The 16,829-nt window shown below is 38.6% G+C and overlaps 1 protein-coding gene across 4 annotated transcripts in view; it reads left to right on the forward strand.

The window, feature by feature from the left end:
* RGS7 (regulator of G protein signaling 7) overlaps nucleotides 1–15,403 on the forward strand; it is a 397,552-nt gene extending 382,149 nt beyond the window's left edge. For 2 of the 4 annotated variants that reach the window (XM_026649551.1, XM_026649552.1), the window contains 3 exons: nucleotides 414–600; nucleotides 4,068–4,157; nucleotides 7,098–7,172. In XM_026649551.1, the coding sequence (XP_026505336.1) occupies nucleotides 414–600; nucleotides 4,068–4,157; nucleotides 7,098–7,172 (352 nt within the window). Of the gene's footprint in view, nucleotides 1–413; nucleotides 601–4,067; nucleotides 4,158–5,488; nucleotides 5,543–7,097; nucleotides 7,173–15,277 lie in introns of those variants that run through there. The other 2 variants (XM_026649548.1, XM_026649549.1) reach the window with 2 other exon arrangements.
* Nucleotides 15,404–16,829: the final 1,426 nt, after the last annotated feature.

Consider the following 16,829-nt stretch of genomic DNA (forward strand, 5'->3'; position numbering starts at 1 on the left):
GGTCCCTTCTAGCCCTACATTTCTATGATTCTATAAATCTTCATGCTTCAAGGCAACCTCTGTTTGATGGGGGTTAGGCAGAAATTTCCCTGTGAGCAGATTATCCTGTAGGGTTCCTTGCACCTTCCCATGAAGCAGCTGATACTGGCCACTGTTTAATATAGGAGACTGGACTAGATAGACCACTTGTCTGAGCCAGTATTGCAGTTCCTATACAGAAACTATATAATCCTAATACAAAATTGATGGCTACCACTTTGCTCATTGCTGTGTATTGTTTCTGTGATGTCTCTAAAGCAGTTTTTATGTCATTACAAACTATACTAATGAGAAGAGGCCATGAGAGGCTGGTTATACCCAGAACCTAGGAAATAAATTAGCCTTAGAATTCAAGTTGCCATATTTTGCCATAGGTTCTGGTTAGCAGTTGAAGATTTGAAGAAGAGACCTAATCGTGAAGTACCTGCTCGAGTCCAGGAAATCTGGCAGGAGTTTCTTGCTCCAGGAGCTCCCAGTGCCATCAATCTTGATTCAAAAAGTTATGACAAAACCACACAGAATGTGAAGGACCCAGGAAGATACACATTTGAAGATGCTCAGGTCAGTATATGATCTTCATCCAGGCACTTCCGAGGTATAGCACCGGCCACTTGTATGCACACTCTTACAAACAGATATATTTGGTAAAGATAATATAGTGTTCACTTTTCTGAAAATATCAGTATCAATGCAGTATGGGGGAAACTCATTCCTTGGATTAAGGCCTATGCATTGCTTAAGTGTCATATGAGCCACAATTTTGATGACTGTAGTGGTGCAAAGGCTTCAAGCTGGCCCTCTGCAGATGTGTGCATCTGCCCTGCTAGCCGGGGGTGTAGTGCAATATAGGTACAGTGAAGTTCATTCTCTTCAGGTACCAGGTTTCTTAATCCTTTTGCTCAGTTGCATTAAAAAATACTACAGAAAATCAAATGAATTTCTGCCTCTCAGGATCTGCTCTTGAAGGACTTTTCTTAACCAAAACGAGGAATCTGTTCTCCTCTAGATGCATGTTCATAACTCTCATTAGCGTTTATAGGAGGCAAAAGTTTATACCAAGGAAAGACTGTTTATCCCATGGGAGAAATAAATATAAAGGCTTGTACTGAGGTTATTTCTGAATCCTGACCTATGTACAAGTGTACCTTATAAACCTCATTGTAAAAGTAATATCTACTGAACAGCTTAGTAGGCTTCTAGGAACTGTTCTTCAAGGAGTGATATTCTAGGAATGAAGGACAGATTGAGAATGACTTTCTAAGATTTTCTTCTCCATTTTACACTTTGCGGGTTGATTTAATAAAGAAATATGGTACCATACACATAGCAAACAGATAACTCCAGTCCGAGTGGCTTTTGTTTTAGATTGACAATAGCACAGCACAAAACAAGAAAATGTTCATGAGAGAGCACACAATATATGTCTCCACTGTGATAGTCTGCATTAAACTGAACACACAATGGTTGGCTGCCTACACCAAGCCCTTAGAAATTTAATGGTACAGTACACAGAAAACAAAGACATAAATTACCTAGTTAAATACTTCAGAAATACAGAAGCTCTGGAAGCAAAGTTATGTTTAAACTGCAATAGCTAAAGAAAAGCAACCTTCCTTACCGTTATCCTAGTTTTGGAAAATGGGTATGAAAGCTCAACACTCCTTTATTTTCTTTCTAGAGGTTTTTTTTCCATTTGTGTATGGTCTGGAGTATGCAGACTCTATGCAAAGGGGCTTTTTCCCATCTGAACACCCTCCTTTGATCCTGTTCAGCGTAATTTAAGTCTGACAGTGAACACTTCTCACTCAGAGCAAGCAGGATAGGACTCACCTGTCCTGCCTTGAACATTATGATCTTTACCCACTGTGCTAAAGTAGCAAGACTTTTTCAGTAGAGGGCCCCTTCTTTTGGAATTTGCTGCTCGTGATGGTCTGCCAGGTTTTGAGTTGAAGAGCCTCCACGGCATCAAACAAGTAACTTTATTTTTGTTTAAAATACAGCTCTACTCTGTAAGGTGACTCACTATAAAAATGGCATCATTGGGGTTCCATATTTGCCTCTTGAAGAGTCCAGCTCTAATGTGTTCAATTTACAAGTAAAAAAAATATTTTTTCTAACTCCAGCTTTGCCAGCTTAACCTGGAATCTGAGAAGCAACCTGGGTTCTTTACTTCTTGTGCATTACCACCAGTAATAAATTCTGCAAGTTAAGTTATTCTCTGTGACACATCTGCGAGGCTGCTGTTTACAATGGTGTTTGCACAGATTCAATTGGCTGAATGTTGTTAACCAACTCTGTTGATACTGTGGATGAAGGAACAGAATCCTCTTTGTTCTCTCTTAGCTGTATTAGCTGTGAAAAAAAAAAAAAAAATGGTGTAAAGACTCACTAAAGGGGCCAGATCTGACTCTGAATGCATGAAGGTAGCATGTTGGGTCAGAAGGTGCTATTTTTTACATGATCACTTTTCAGAGTTTCTAAAAGCATTAGATTATCAAAACTGAGAGAACTTTGAAAATTTGATCGACTTCTACTTACATTTTGTCTCCTTTTGTTTACTTTCTCCATTCACTCAGCTTGCACTGTATAAAGTGTTAGGATTTTCACTTTCAGGTTCATTCACTAGGTCAGTGTTGTTGTGCCAGAATTTCCCTATACTGCAAGAGAGAATTTAAATTATTTTGTAAACTGGTTTCATTGAATGCTTACAAATATATATTTCTATTCATATTGGGTTTTTTTAAACCCTCCCACCCCAACTGTCTAAAAACAAATACAGACTCATGGATTTAGACTACTTTACATGTTAGCCCTTCAGCTTTTAGGGCATTCTCTGAATTTGATTTCTGAGTATTCTCTCTCTCTCTCTCTCTGTAGCAGAGGCTGCTCAACACAATCTGCTGCCCTAGGCACACTTTAGTATGATGCCCCCTGCGCCACTCAGGTTTGGCCCAGCCTCCTCTCTGTCATAACAGATGGGCGGCCAGGCCAAATCTACTACCCTAGGCAGCTGCCCAGAAATCTGCAGCCCTTGGAAGCTGCCTAGCTGGCCTATAGCTAGAGTGGCCTCTGCTCTGTAGATATTTGTAAATTCTTCGGGACATGACTTCACATGCATCTGAACAGTACATGGGGCATGATCTTGTGACACAGTTCATGGGGCATGATCTTGACTGGGATGTCAGGGCACTAGTATATATAAATATTCCCAGATAATTATATTAAACTGGATTTATGGCTGAGTACATATCAGTAATTTACAGATAAACAATATTACAGGGATATTGTAATTATCTGAAAACCAGATCCAGGAAATAGTTAAGGTTCAATTTAAAAGAAATCCAAACATGTTATGTATGGTATGGAAATGGACAGTTAAGGCACCCAAACAATTTTAATGCTGCCTTGTAGTGAGGCGATGCAGTTACAATCAGTGCATACTAGTGTTTGCAGTCCCAGATTAGATTAAATTTAAAGACACATTTGATTCCCCATCCCTCATGGTATCACTACAGGGTGGAGTTTAGCAGAATGGCCAATTAACCCTAAATACAATGTCTTCAAGTGTAGCCAATGGACTAAACTTCAATAAATTTATCTATAATGGAAGATTGTATTATTCTGTTAGTAAAGTAATTTGGGACAAAAAATGGTTTTGTATGGGTGTTACATTTTTTGGAGAGTCTATTTAGCTGATGTACTTGTAAATTCTCAGAAAATTCATTCAAATATAGAACGAGTGCTGTAATTGAAGGGGAAGGTACACTGTATTCTTCACACATGACAAAGTGGTGGATTCTACTTTAAGAACAAAAGTCAATTCACCCTTAACTCTAGAACTGCAGCCAATGCTCCTTCCTTTTATGTTTCCTTCCATAAAAATATACAACTAATAATCTCTAGTATCTCTCGATAATGGCATTAAATATTCTGTTATCTATCTTTTTGATCTTAGTCCACTGCATCTTGTTTTCAGAACATCCATTCAAACTGTCAATTTTTTTAAATTTTATATCTTTTCTCTTCAGGAGCACATTTACAAACTGATGAAAAGTGATTCCTATCCTCGTTTTATACGATCCAGTGCCTACCAGGAGCTGCTACAGGCCAAGAAAAAGGTATTGATCCATCTTCTCTTTTTGTTGCAACTGTGCTCGGTGGTGGTGATGTTTGCTACAATACATGGATTTCTCTCCCCTGTGCAAGTGCAGCTGGATATCTGGTAGGTGACCAGGTTGGCTTATTTAGAGGGTCACATACATACAGTAGTTTGATAAATGTATCCTGCACGCGTGTATGTTTTAATAAGTTAAATTAGCAAAACCTATTTTTATTTTTACATCTCACATTGTAGCACTCTTTCTGTTACCAAGCAACTTAAACTGAAAAGTAGTTTACAAGTAGGTTAAATAAAATAAAATCCCTGCAGTATAGTCTTTCAAATTTGCAAATATAATAATTCTCATTTTCTTTATTTTTATTTACGAAGCCTACTAATTTTTTTAAAATTGATCTCATTGGTATGAATAACTTCTGATTTCATTTTTTTAAAAAGTATCTTAGGATTTCTTTCTCTCCCTGTTATTATATGTCTAGTTTTTATCAGGTTAGGAATCTAATATGAATGTGAGATCATGTCACACTCATGCAAACAAAAAATCTTACCATGGTACATGACCCTTGCTTTTTAAGGTCCAGATTATGCAATGAGCTCTGCAGAGACGAACCCTTCACTGTGTGGAGCATCTTACATGATAGGGGGTCAAAGTGCTGAGTGCAAGGAAATTCCAAAACACTTTCTGATGCAAAAGTCTGTAATGAAATTGTTGTTTGTTATTAGTAGGTCTGATTCTGCAACCACCACAAATTCTGAAATCCTATTGCAATCAGTTGGGAACACTGTTTGCAAAATCAGGCCCATTATCCTATGTAGAAGTAATAGTAAGCTAGTTATGATCTTGATAATACTAAACTGTGCATAAAATGAAAATCTAAAAATTATATGGAAGTACTGTATGGTTTTTTTCAAATGTTAGTTTCTGACCATCCAATATGGAGAAATGTTGAAAGTTCCACAGAGCTGCTACTGTGTATGCAAAGTCCTTAAGTTTTGCAAATGTCAGTTCATTGACACAAGAAATGCTCTTCATAATTTTTTTTTATTTTCAGTTTTTCTTTTTTAATCAAACCAGTTTGATCCACCTGAGAAAAGTTTTTTTTTTTTTAAATCAAATATTATAACTGCTTTGCCCGTCCATTGTTCTATAACAGGCATTCATTAGCAGCTTCATACCTACTTTTGCTTCTTGATTTGTACATGAGCTTTGTTTTGCAGTCCATCGTTTCATCATTCCTTCTTTTCTGCTCTATTTGTTTCTTGCTCTTCTTCTTTTTTCTCCCCTTTTCTTTTCTTTTTCCTTTTTTTATTTCCCCCTTTTTTTAATTTAAGTTGGAAAACACACTGGATCGTCGAACATCTTTTGAGAAATTCACACGCAATGTGGTAAGTTTGTTACCTTGGCAAACTAATAAGCCTGATCGATGAAACACCCTTCTCCCCACCACCACCCTATTCCCTCACCTTTTCTCCTTCTGTATGACAGAGATAAAGTTTTGCATCCATGCAAGTTTACAACTTTACATAGAAATGGCAGCTTTGTACTAGGCTTTCATTACAGTCCTCCCCCAGCTCTCCCTCCTTTTACTGACTAACCTCAGAGAAAACCAGGTTGTTATTATTGCTATAAATGGAGGAATGGACCTGTGGGAGCCATACTGTTTGCATTAAGGAACATTAAATACACCCTAGAAAACGGAGTTCATTCACTCTTCATTTTTTTATTAAACTAAAGGAACCTCTGGAAACCTGCTTCATGCTGTTACTTTTCCTAGTGCATCATAAGAACAGACATACAGGGTCCATCTGGCCAGTGCCAGACACTTCAGAGGGAATGAACAGAACAGGGCAATTATCAAGTGATCTATCCCCTGTTGTCCAGTCCCAGCTTCTGGGAATCAGAGGTTTAGGGACACCTGGAGCAACAAGTTGTATTCTTGACCTTCTTGGCTAATAGCCATGGATGGATCTATCTTCTAATTCTTTTTTGAACCCAGTTATAATTTTGGTCTTCAAACATCCCCTGGCAATGAGTTCCACAGGTTGACTTCACGTTGTGTGAAGACGTACTTCCTTATGTTCGTTTTGAACCTGCTGCCTATTAATTTCATTGGGTGACCCCTGGTTCTTGTGTTATATGAAGGGGTAAATAACACTTCACTATTCTCTTTCTCCACACTATTTATGATTTTATAGACCTCTGTCATACACACACCTCATTAGTCATCTCTTTTCTAAGCAGAGCAGTGCCACTCTTTTTAATCTCTCCTCATATGGAAGCTGTTCCATCTCCCTACTGATTTTTGTTGCCCTTCTCTGTATCTTTCCAATTCTAATATAACTTTTTTTGAGATGGGGTGACCAGAACTGCACACAGTATTCAAGGTGTGGCGCACCATGGCTTTATATAGTGGCATTAAGATGATCTCCCCAAATACTATGTTTGATGCGTATTTTAATACATTGGATTACTTTCCTTTTACTATTCCTATTTTGTCCTAGATGGAGTCTGGCCAATTTTATAATGGGGCAAGGAAGGGGGTGGGAAATAACCTGTAACAAATGTCCCCAACTTCTCTCAAGCCTAATAATGCTTCTCAGGTTCAAAGGTGCCTTATGAGCAGTTGATGCTTATGATGCACTAGGGGTTTGTTTGAATGTCATTTCAGTGACACAGTACAAGCAGCCAAAATTCCTGCCTACACGCTTCAATTCTGCTCCGTTCCTTATTCACTGAAAAGTAAGAATTTATTTTTGAAAGATGTTGCAGCAAGGTAAAAATGGAGGTTGGTGGATTTCTTATCCATATTTTCCCACCACCAGCCATGAGTTCCACTGATGTCCTCACTTACTGGATTATTTTTATGTGTGCCAGTCTTTGGGTCTTTTTTTGACATTGTGCAAGTTCAAACTAAAGCATTCAACACATTTATTTTTGTAGGGCAGAAACATCCCTATTTTTCCATGCCATAAAAACTGTACACCAACACTGAGGGCGAGCACTAACCTGTTATGAAAAGAGGTAGAAAGATCTTGGATTATACTCAAGTTTGTCTGCATTGTCTGTTGAATTGTGCAGTTCACGCTGCTGTGTGTGTTTGTTGTGGCTTTTGCTGTGACAATCGGTTAATGGAGCTGTGTGTGTTGAAATGAAAAGTATAAAGAGCTTCAGCAAAGATCATGGTTTTTGTTTTTAGTTTACAAGGGAGGAGGGGCAGTTCTCATAAACGGCCTCCTGTATAATGAGTTCTTAACTCCTTAAAATAAATTTATTTTATGCTAAACAAAAAAGAAACAAGTGAAGTGAAAGAACAAAGTTCTATGATGAGGCTGTGGGGGTATCTCACATGCTAAAAGAAAACAATATATATTTTTGATGTTTCATTATAGATAAAGGTTTCCTGCAATACATATTGGGTATCTTATTTTGTAAATTCAGAAATTAATTTGGATTCAATGGGACAAAGTCACTAAAAGTCCAGGTAAAAGTTGTTAGGTAAAACTCATTAAAAATGAATAAATAGCTATGAAACAAACAAAAAGTTTGAAACAAAAACCCCTATTTTTTGCATGGTGGTGTTGCCACAGCATGTTTCACTGTGATTTATGTATTGTCTAAAGAGATTGTTCTATAAAACAACTTTATAACATAACACTCATACTTTCTTTCACTGAGATGTTTAATAGGAGTTCCTGTCTTATATAATCAAGGCTGCACTAATAAAGAAAACATGGGAACAATGACAACATACTGACTTTTGAGAGCTAGACTTTTCCTAATCAACCAGTGGCAACCTACAATAACTGGGATAACTATGGGAGTTTTGAACCAAAGGTGGCCCAGTGCAGATGAAATTATTTCAGTCTGCCTAGTGCTGTTGAGAAGAAAATTTAGTTGTCACTGCTAATATATGATAATAATATATAATATAATATGTAATGTCCAATATACAGATAAAACCCAGATAAAATATGGAATAGAATGTTTAATTTAATGCACAGTAAATCGCTGAAGAATGTTACCCAAAGTAAATTTTAACTTTTCTGCAGTGTATTCATTCTAACTCTATATGTATCTCCTCTTCTCACTTTTCCTCCTACCCTCCACCCCCTGTAATGAGTTTTGTCTTTCGAACTTTGTCACCCTATACCCTAGAACAAGGTAGATGCCACAGAATGATTTGGGAAATTTGCATTAAGTAATAACAATTCTGAGATAGAGTAAGAACAATAAAAAAAAAAGGTGGCGCATAAAGGAAAGAGTGTAAGGGGAAGAGAGTCTGGGCAGGGGAAGATTTGGGGGTGAATATAGCACTAAAGGGGAGCAAGTGAGGAAAGAATGGGTGGAATAATGGAGTAGTTGGCTAGAATTTAAGAGGGTGACAAAGTCTTCCCAGCTGTGTGTTTAGCATTTTGCCTTGATATAGGTATTTGGTCCTTTTTTTGTCCTGGCTTGTTACTGAGTAATGGGAGTGGGAATAAAGTATTAGTACTCTTCTTATTTCACCACTACCAGGATGTAAGAAGGTTCCGGATAGGCCCATTTCTGCAAAGTGCTGAAAATCTCCTGTGTGGTGCCGAAACCCTCAACTCCCATTGTAAACAGCAAACTCTTGGCAACTCACAGAATTGCCCCTAAAATGAGAGCTTTATATTTGCAATATGATTCTATCGTCTGTGGTATCTCTTTTTTACTCAGAAAAACTCAACTCAGCATCAATTTTAAGGGAGGTCCTGCTAGTATCAACTGTGTCTACTGACCTAAAAAGGACCAAATATTCAAACACAGGCATTTCAGTTGCCACTGTGTAGTACACATGCACACACGCTGAACAGTAACAGCGCAGACATATCTGGACTTGTTGCTGGCTAATGGGAGTACTTGTGCACTCAGTTGCTCACTTGTGAGCACAGCTGCCCATATTTACATGTACAATGTCCTGTTTGTGTGTGCAATGCACATGGATAGTTTCCATGCCCAGCAAAGGCATCTGTTTGGAAATTTGGCCCTAAAAAGTTTTAGGCATAGTCCCATCACCTAGAACATCAGTGATCGTGACTGGATTGGAAACCAGGAGGACTTCCTAACTCAGGTCTTAGCTTTGCCGGTTAGACTGTGTGTGTGTTTTTCTTTTTCCATAAAGACTCCTATGGGGACAAATTCTGATGTCCTCACTCTCAGTGACTTTTGTGGTAGTTTTGCTTGAGATAAAGACTGAGGGCTACATGGATTCATAAGGGGGACTTAGGTGCTGTAAATACCCATGGTGTCTAAATGTTAGGCTTGGGCACCTACACCCCTTTTGAAACTACTCCCAGGTGCCTGATTCTGCCATCTTTACTCAAGGCGAGTAGTACCCTACTTTTCAAGCAGGCTCAGTGACTTCAATGCATTGACCTCAATGTAACTACTTCAGTAGCAAGGTGCTACTGTATGAGTAAGGCAGGTAGAATGAAAAGTGGAATGAGGACTTCTGGATTTTGCAAACTAGCACCCGTCGGTTTACAAATTGATATATTTGTATAACAGTACCCTGGCTGGATTGTCTGTGGGGACTGTACCCCAGAACTCTGGAGCTAAAAGCATGGCCCTCTAACACTTGCACTTAAAGGACCATAGGGAAGGACAGAGACTCACTCTGGGTTACACTTGCCTGCAAAAGCATTTGCTAAGTCAGAAAGGTCTCTTGAGATTTTCCCTTCATTACTCAGTATAGTTATTTCTGTAACAGAATGATTCCTTTTTCTTGCCATGTAACAAAAATTAAAAAAATAAAGGACAGAAAAGCTAAATTCAATTTTGTATTTCTTGGACACTGTAAAAAAATCTTTCTAGAAAGCTCTCAGTAATTCAGTTCATTTTGTGAAAATCCTTAATGCACCACATGCCATCAAATATTGATGAGCTATAGATTTCAGCATGTTTATATTGCCACATAAACTTCATCACTGCAAAATTATAACCCTCTGGTATTCTCTATTATAGATAAATAGCAATCAATAATGCCATAAAGGTGTGCACTATACAGACACAATAATAGCATGGTGAAAAGATTTCTATATAAATGTGGCATTTGTTACTGCTCACAATACATTTTACTAGTGTATAGAAATGAATAGCAAAAAGGCAAAATTATTCTCTTTATTTTGCCTTTGTATTCTCAGAACTCCCAAATAACTCTGCAGAAATACATTGCAGCACACTGAAAATGAAGTGACATGTAGATGTTCAGTTTAGGCATGTGCATGGATTTGGAATAGTAGCTACAGGCAAGATGATCACAGATCTTTCTCAGCCATGCATGCCTCTCTATCCCCCTGTGGAGCTGCTCAGATTATGATGTGGCCACAGTGGGAAAAGCAGGTTCTATTTGCCTGATACCCCTATTATGGTCCCATAGGCAGGCAGGGTGGTGGAGAGGACTCAGAGAGTGGGAAAACCTTTGGCTCCTCCCACCTCCACTTGCCTGCCCGGCCCGGCCCAAGTACACAGACTCCTGCTAACAGGGTTAGAGCTAGAGAGCTAAAAATAGCAGTGAGGACGTTGCAGCACAGGGTCTCAAGCCCACCCTACCCCTTGAGTCTGATTTCAAGTGGGTAGCCTGAATCTCCGCTGGAGCCACAACATCAACACTACTATTTTTAGCATACTAGCTCGCACCCCACTAGCGTGTCTGTCTACCCAGGCTGAGAAGCTCTCTCCCAGCTGCAGTGTAGATATACTCTAGCTGGACAAGGGGCATGCAGCTGCCCCACCAAAAGCAGTAGAACAATGGAACAGGATGGTTTAGACAGAAATCCTGCATCTTGGCAGGGGGTCAGACTAGATGTCTCTTGTGGTCCCTTCTAAACCTAGGATTCTATAAGTAGCTAATTTACTCTGCCTCCCAGAGCAAGAGAGGAATTGTGACTGAGACAGGACTTGTTCTCTGATCTGCTCCTGGGGAGATGCAACAATGTAACACTCCCTAGACAAGGTAGATTGTAAGGTTACAGCCTATTGAGGGAAGTCTCTGTGTGTGGAGGGGAATTATGAGCAAAGCACCACATTGCTCACTGGGGCAGTGAGTAATAGCAAACCTACAAACTTACTGTAACTCGAGCAAAGAGGGATGAAGAGATAGTTGGCCGCCAGCAAAGAGAACAATCCATGCAGGAGAGGGAGGGGCTTTTCTAGATCAGAAAAAGAGGCTGAGGTTAGGTTGAAGCTAGCTAATGTGTGTTAACTAACCGCAACATATAACCATGATCTTTCCATAGTGTGGATGTAGGTTAACATCTTTACCTCAACTTAGCTGGCTGGGCTTGACCCTGACTCCCCCCATAATGCAATATGTCAGATGTGTGTGAGCAATAAGTGTGCTGTCTGAAGGCTTCGCCAGCTGCATGTTTGATTGCAATGTCGAAGTCCCCCAACTTCAAAGCCAGCCTAGAAGTTCCCTGGAATAACATATATATGTTCACTCTTTTTGTAGGACTTCAGCAGTGTATTTAAATCCTATCCTATTTCCGTTCAAATATCATAAATAGAACTGGCTGAAACACCTGTGACACATTTTTGTGGGAATTAAAAAAAATAATGTAAAAAACCATCAGATCGCAACAATTTTTTCTATGAAATTTCTAATCAAATTTTTTCGTGGATGTTTTCATTGGATATTAAACATGTTATGAAAAAAAGATCATATAAAACTTAAGTCATGAAATTTCAGTCAGCTCTGGTAATAAATGTAAGTGTAGAAACAAAAAAAATATCTATACACATTTGTTGCTATGTAAAGGAGCACAGATAAACCTAAGAGGCAGGATAGGAGAGAAGTCCTTGAAGGACGACTTCTGTTTTTTAACTTTTCACAGAAATTTAGGATTCATGAAAGGTGCTGGACTGACAGCCTATTTACTGATGTTTTCCATCTATGGGCAGTGCCAGCTTCCCGCACCCTGCTGTGTTCAATGTCCCTGAAGTCAAAATTGAAGGGATTTCCTTTAAGGTAATAGGCTAGTTTTATCTCCACATCCAGTGAGTTATATCGCCTCACTGCAGAGACAGCCAAGAAGTGTACAAGTTGCAGGTTGGTCTTTGTTTTGTTATGTGTATATACATCCATGACAAAACAAACATCACCAAACTCAGTTCATATAGTATACCAAGCAGCCGTCAGATGATAGTAACCTTCACTCACTACCTATTAGGTGAGATGTGAACCAGTGACTTGAGCAGAAGTTTTATAGGGCTCAGTGCTAAAGCCCTGAGACATTCACTCCTGCTTGCCTAATAGGCATATTTACCAGTGTCCCTTGACGTTATCATCTCCAGCCCAATGAGCAAACATTAGAGTACTTCATGCATGAGATGTGAAATTGTCAGGACCATTAAACACAGCATATTTTCACAATGGCTCAACAAACTATCACTTAGCATTGACGTGTCAAATTGTGGCATACAGAAGGAAATTCAGATTGTTTAAACTGTCCTTCACACTTATTTCCATCAGTGAGTGATGGACTTTCTGTGTTCTTAGAGCTGGTTTTACATCCAATCATTTTAGGACCATGTTAGACAATAGATGTGAAAATGGTAATTGATTCTTCATGTTCTCATTCTTAAGGGATCTTTGTCCATGAACATGTAAGATTTCATATGTAACAATGAAAGGAACTTAATGGAACCTCAATCATTGGACATTATGAATCCAAGACAGAACTATGTGAGGTTTTTAAGTTAGACTTATTGAGTAAGTCTTCCCAGAAACCAATTTTGAAAATTAAAATGTACTAGTTTACTACCAACAATTAGAGCTGTTCGGGAATCTTTCAGTGAAATATTTTTTGTTAGAAAACGAAGTTAGCCAATTCATCAAAACGGAAACTTTTTAGGGGAAAGTGTTGGTTTCTATGCATTTCTTAACATCTCTCCACAACTCCAACATTGTCAAAAAAATTCCATTCGGACATTTTCTAAACCACAAATTCTGGTTTTCTGCTTCAAAATTACTTTTTGTTTCAAAATTTAAGCTAAATATTGAAAATATATACATACATAAATGAAAATATTTTAAAACAAAATGTGGTCAAAATCTAAACAAACCATTTCACAGTTATTGAAATGAAACATTTTGATTGACTCAAACCATTTTTTTTTTAAATTTGGTTCAAGATTTTAAAGATTTCAACTTTCAGGAAATATTTTCAAAATCATGCATAGCATTTCCTGCCCAGCTCCGCCAACAATTAACCAAAATAAACAAAGAGCAATATCTTACTCCATTCCTAGTGAAGTTATGCCTGGCTCCAGGATTTGTCCCAAACAGATTAATAGGACCATATTTGGCAGGTTAGGTTTGAGATACAAATGACTAGAACCTAGCAGCTCAAAGGTGCTTCACTTTATGTAGCCACTGCCTCCATCTCTCCCTGTTGTGCCAGCCTTCAATAACACGTGATTGCCCCTCTTTCCCACCCCATTGGTCACTGCTGCAGTCTCAGAAAAAATAAAATCAATTCACAAATCAGTCCCATTTTAAACTAACACACAAACCCTGGGTACAATTTTCAAAAGTATGCAAGTGACTTAGGAGCCAGTGACTCTCTCGAGAACTTAGGCTTCTAAGTCACTTAGGCAGCATTTGAAAATGTTACCCTCTAAGCCTTATTTATTGTCTACCCCACACTTCAACTGTTCAGCATGTCAACCTTTCTCCTAGGTCCCAGTCTAGGGAAGGCCTGAAGTTTCGTTGAAGGAAAGAGCCACTAGTGAAAGAATAAAAGGAGAAACACAAAGCGGCAGAGACAGTGGAAAAATGGGGGGAGATAGCAAAACCGGGAAAGCCACTCACGCTAAGAGCCATTTGCTCCTCCCCTATTCACTCTATCAATTAGTCACCTCCGTCGGAGGTGGTCTGAGTGGAGCCACATCTTTGGCCATGATCATACATTTTCCTTCTCCCTAGCCATAGGAGTGCAAATCCTTACAAGAGGTTGAAGGCAAGAAGAATCTTGACCCTGCCCTGAATCCCACACCTCCTACAAAGCCTATTGGGCTCCTTGGTACCACTGTTGTGTGAGAATGCTTGTACAAGCTCTATAAATCTTCTTCCTACTTCCTGAAGCAGAAGCATACCCGTGCGACTGCAGGCATAGCCATCTGTGGAAGATGGGGAAGGATTTTTGGCCCAGAAAGTCACATTAAGGGAAATAAAAGCTGGCTAAAGCCTACAAAAGTATTTCTTTGAGTCTTACTCTGCACTCCTTGATCTCTCCAGATGTCCTACTCCTAACAAATAAAGCCTTTATTTGTAGAAAGCTGGGATTTCACTTGGGAGTTTCTCATGCTGAAATCAGCCATATTGCCAGCATGCCACAGGTGTGCAACACATGAGCAGATGAATAACTGTGAGAGCAAAGGGTTTGGTAAAATTTCTTGATCTCATTATGTTCACGCCAGTGTGCATATTGTGCATCTGTTACACAGTTAGACGCTTGGCGTTTTTATTCCTAGTAGCTCTAGAGATATTGATGCAACTGCGTAGCATCTGCTCTAATAATGAAAAAAACATAAAAAGGGGCTGTTGGGCTTGCTCAACAGGAGCAGAAATGATGAAAATTAACCTTTTTAAAGGTTAAACATGTATCTTCTCCGTTCCCTCTACTATTCCTCGTCCGTGTGTTTCAGCCCCAGCTCATATGGAGTTTTAATGTTGGCTTGTATAAACAAGTCAAGTGTTTTACTGAAATTGTTGCTGGCATGTTTGTGAGTTATTTGAGACATTAGTGCGGTGCTATGTAAGTAAATCAGTGTGTTGTCAGTTCTAATATGGAGTTTAATTGGATATGATTTTATATGTTTCTTTCTGGCCCTAAATAATTCCTAATATTGCTTACTTGGTTTAGCTGGTTGTGTAATTTTCTCTATCTACTTTAAAGTACATTTGTACTCTGAAAAGTAACTACATAAAACATTAGCACCTTAATCAGCACATCTGCTGCCTGTGTGTATTCAGAATTATACCTGCTCACTCTGCCAATATTTCTACTCTCTATTCTGTTAGCCTTCGAAAGCCAACACAGCATTTGAGCTGGATTCTGATTTAGCATGTCCATTATAACAGAATTGTTATCTAGATTCGAATTGCAGGGCAACATTCTTCTCTCAGTTACATCTGCGCAGACAAAATTGATGGATTAGAACATCCTCTCACTTTTGGAAAAGTTCAGATATGGGCCTCAGAGTACTACTCTGAAAAGTAACTATGTATCAGTATCATCTTGTTCCTCAACAGCTGTGTTGCCTGTAAGTATTCAGAAGCATATCTGTTGATTTTTGTGACTCGCACAATTTTCTATTGTTTTTACCTCTGTTAGCACCCCAAGGGTAAATATATCAGAGAGAGAAAGAGAGAGCTGCACTCTATTCCTTTTTGTGCTTCATCTACAGAATTGTTTACTAAATTCCAATCAGTTACACCTGTGGTACTCACACACTGTTAATGAAGAAGCACAGGTGTCACTTAGATCATATTTGGCCTGCAGAACCTTTATTACAGTGATGATGCACAAGAAAAAAAGAGCCCAACTTGACTGTCTGTTCACTGGATGATTTAGGAGAGGTGACATCTAGATTAAAAACAACTTTTTTGTAAATTGAGCACATCTGGAAATCCTTGAGAGGCAGTAAATATAAAACCCTACCATGCTATTTTTAAATAGTTAACTTTCAGAATAGAAGTACACTTTAGAATGGATTTGAGGTGTACAGCTTTCTAGACCTTGAGGTAAAGATCCTTCAAACTGGAACTTATTAGCTTTGTTTGATGTCTCAGCCAGAATGCAATCCAACTCTCTCTTAGCTGCTTTGGCTCCATACATTAATATAAATAGAATGTAGTTAAATCTTGTTTTCACACTAAAGTGCACAGATATGATTCCAAATGCACAAAGGAAGCAGATCTGTTGAATAAGAAGCTGCCATGTTTAAATAGCCTCTTTTCTGACCAGAACCACATTTTAATTGTAAAGTAGATCTCTTGCCATCTTCTAGAATGGGACACGTGAAGTTTCATGCACATTGTTCAGCTACCATTGCCACATTTCATATTTTTAAGCAGTTAGAATAGTCCCCATTGCTTGGAAATTTGAAAGCTAGAGTGGCCAAAAGATTGGAAAACATACTAGGGGAACAAGATGGAGGGAATTAATGCTATAGAGAGTCTTTTCCATCACTCACCTTTGTTGTTGTGCGAATCTGTAGTATGTTCAACTTTCCTGTTTTAATTTAAAGCTAATTTGTAAATACTAAAAACTGGTCATAACCACTTACCGCATCTATGGAGCAAATTTAAAATAGTGCATGTAATGGATTGTGCATGTCTCAAAATTCAAAGTAACTTAATCAAAACTGCCACTGTTTGCCTGCTTTTGAATCAAAATTGCCTCATTTTTACAAGATATCATAAATACCTCCCCAAAACCACTGGAGAGGAAAGGGATCAGAACTTGGCCCTAGTTCATTGAACATTTCACAAACTTCGAAACTTTCAAAAACCTAGTGCTAGTGCCTAGTATGGTATTTGCAGCTAAAAGCTGAGTAAGAATCTTCTGTTGTCTGATGTTATAACAAATGCTTTGTCACAGTGCTGACAATTGCTGATCTGTGTAGTTTTCTCGGATCCTTGTT

The sequence above is a fragment of the Terrapene carolina genome, unplaced genomic scaffold (genome assembly GCF_002925995.2).
Source record: "Terrapene carolina triunguis isolate 2854851 unplaced genomic scaffold, T_m_triunguis-2.0 Scaffold85, whole genome shotgun sequence".
Taxonomy (NCBI): domain Eukaryota; kingdom Metazoa; phylum Chordata; order Testudines; family Emydidae; genus Terrapene; species Terrapene triunguis.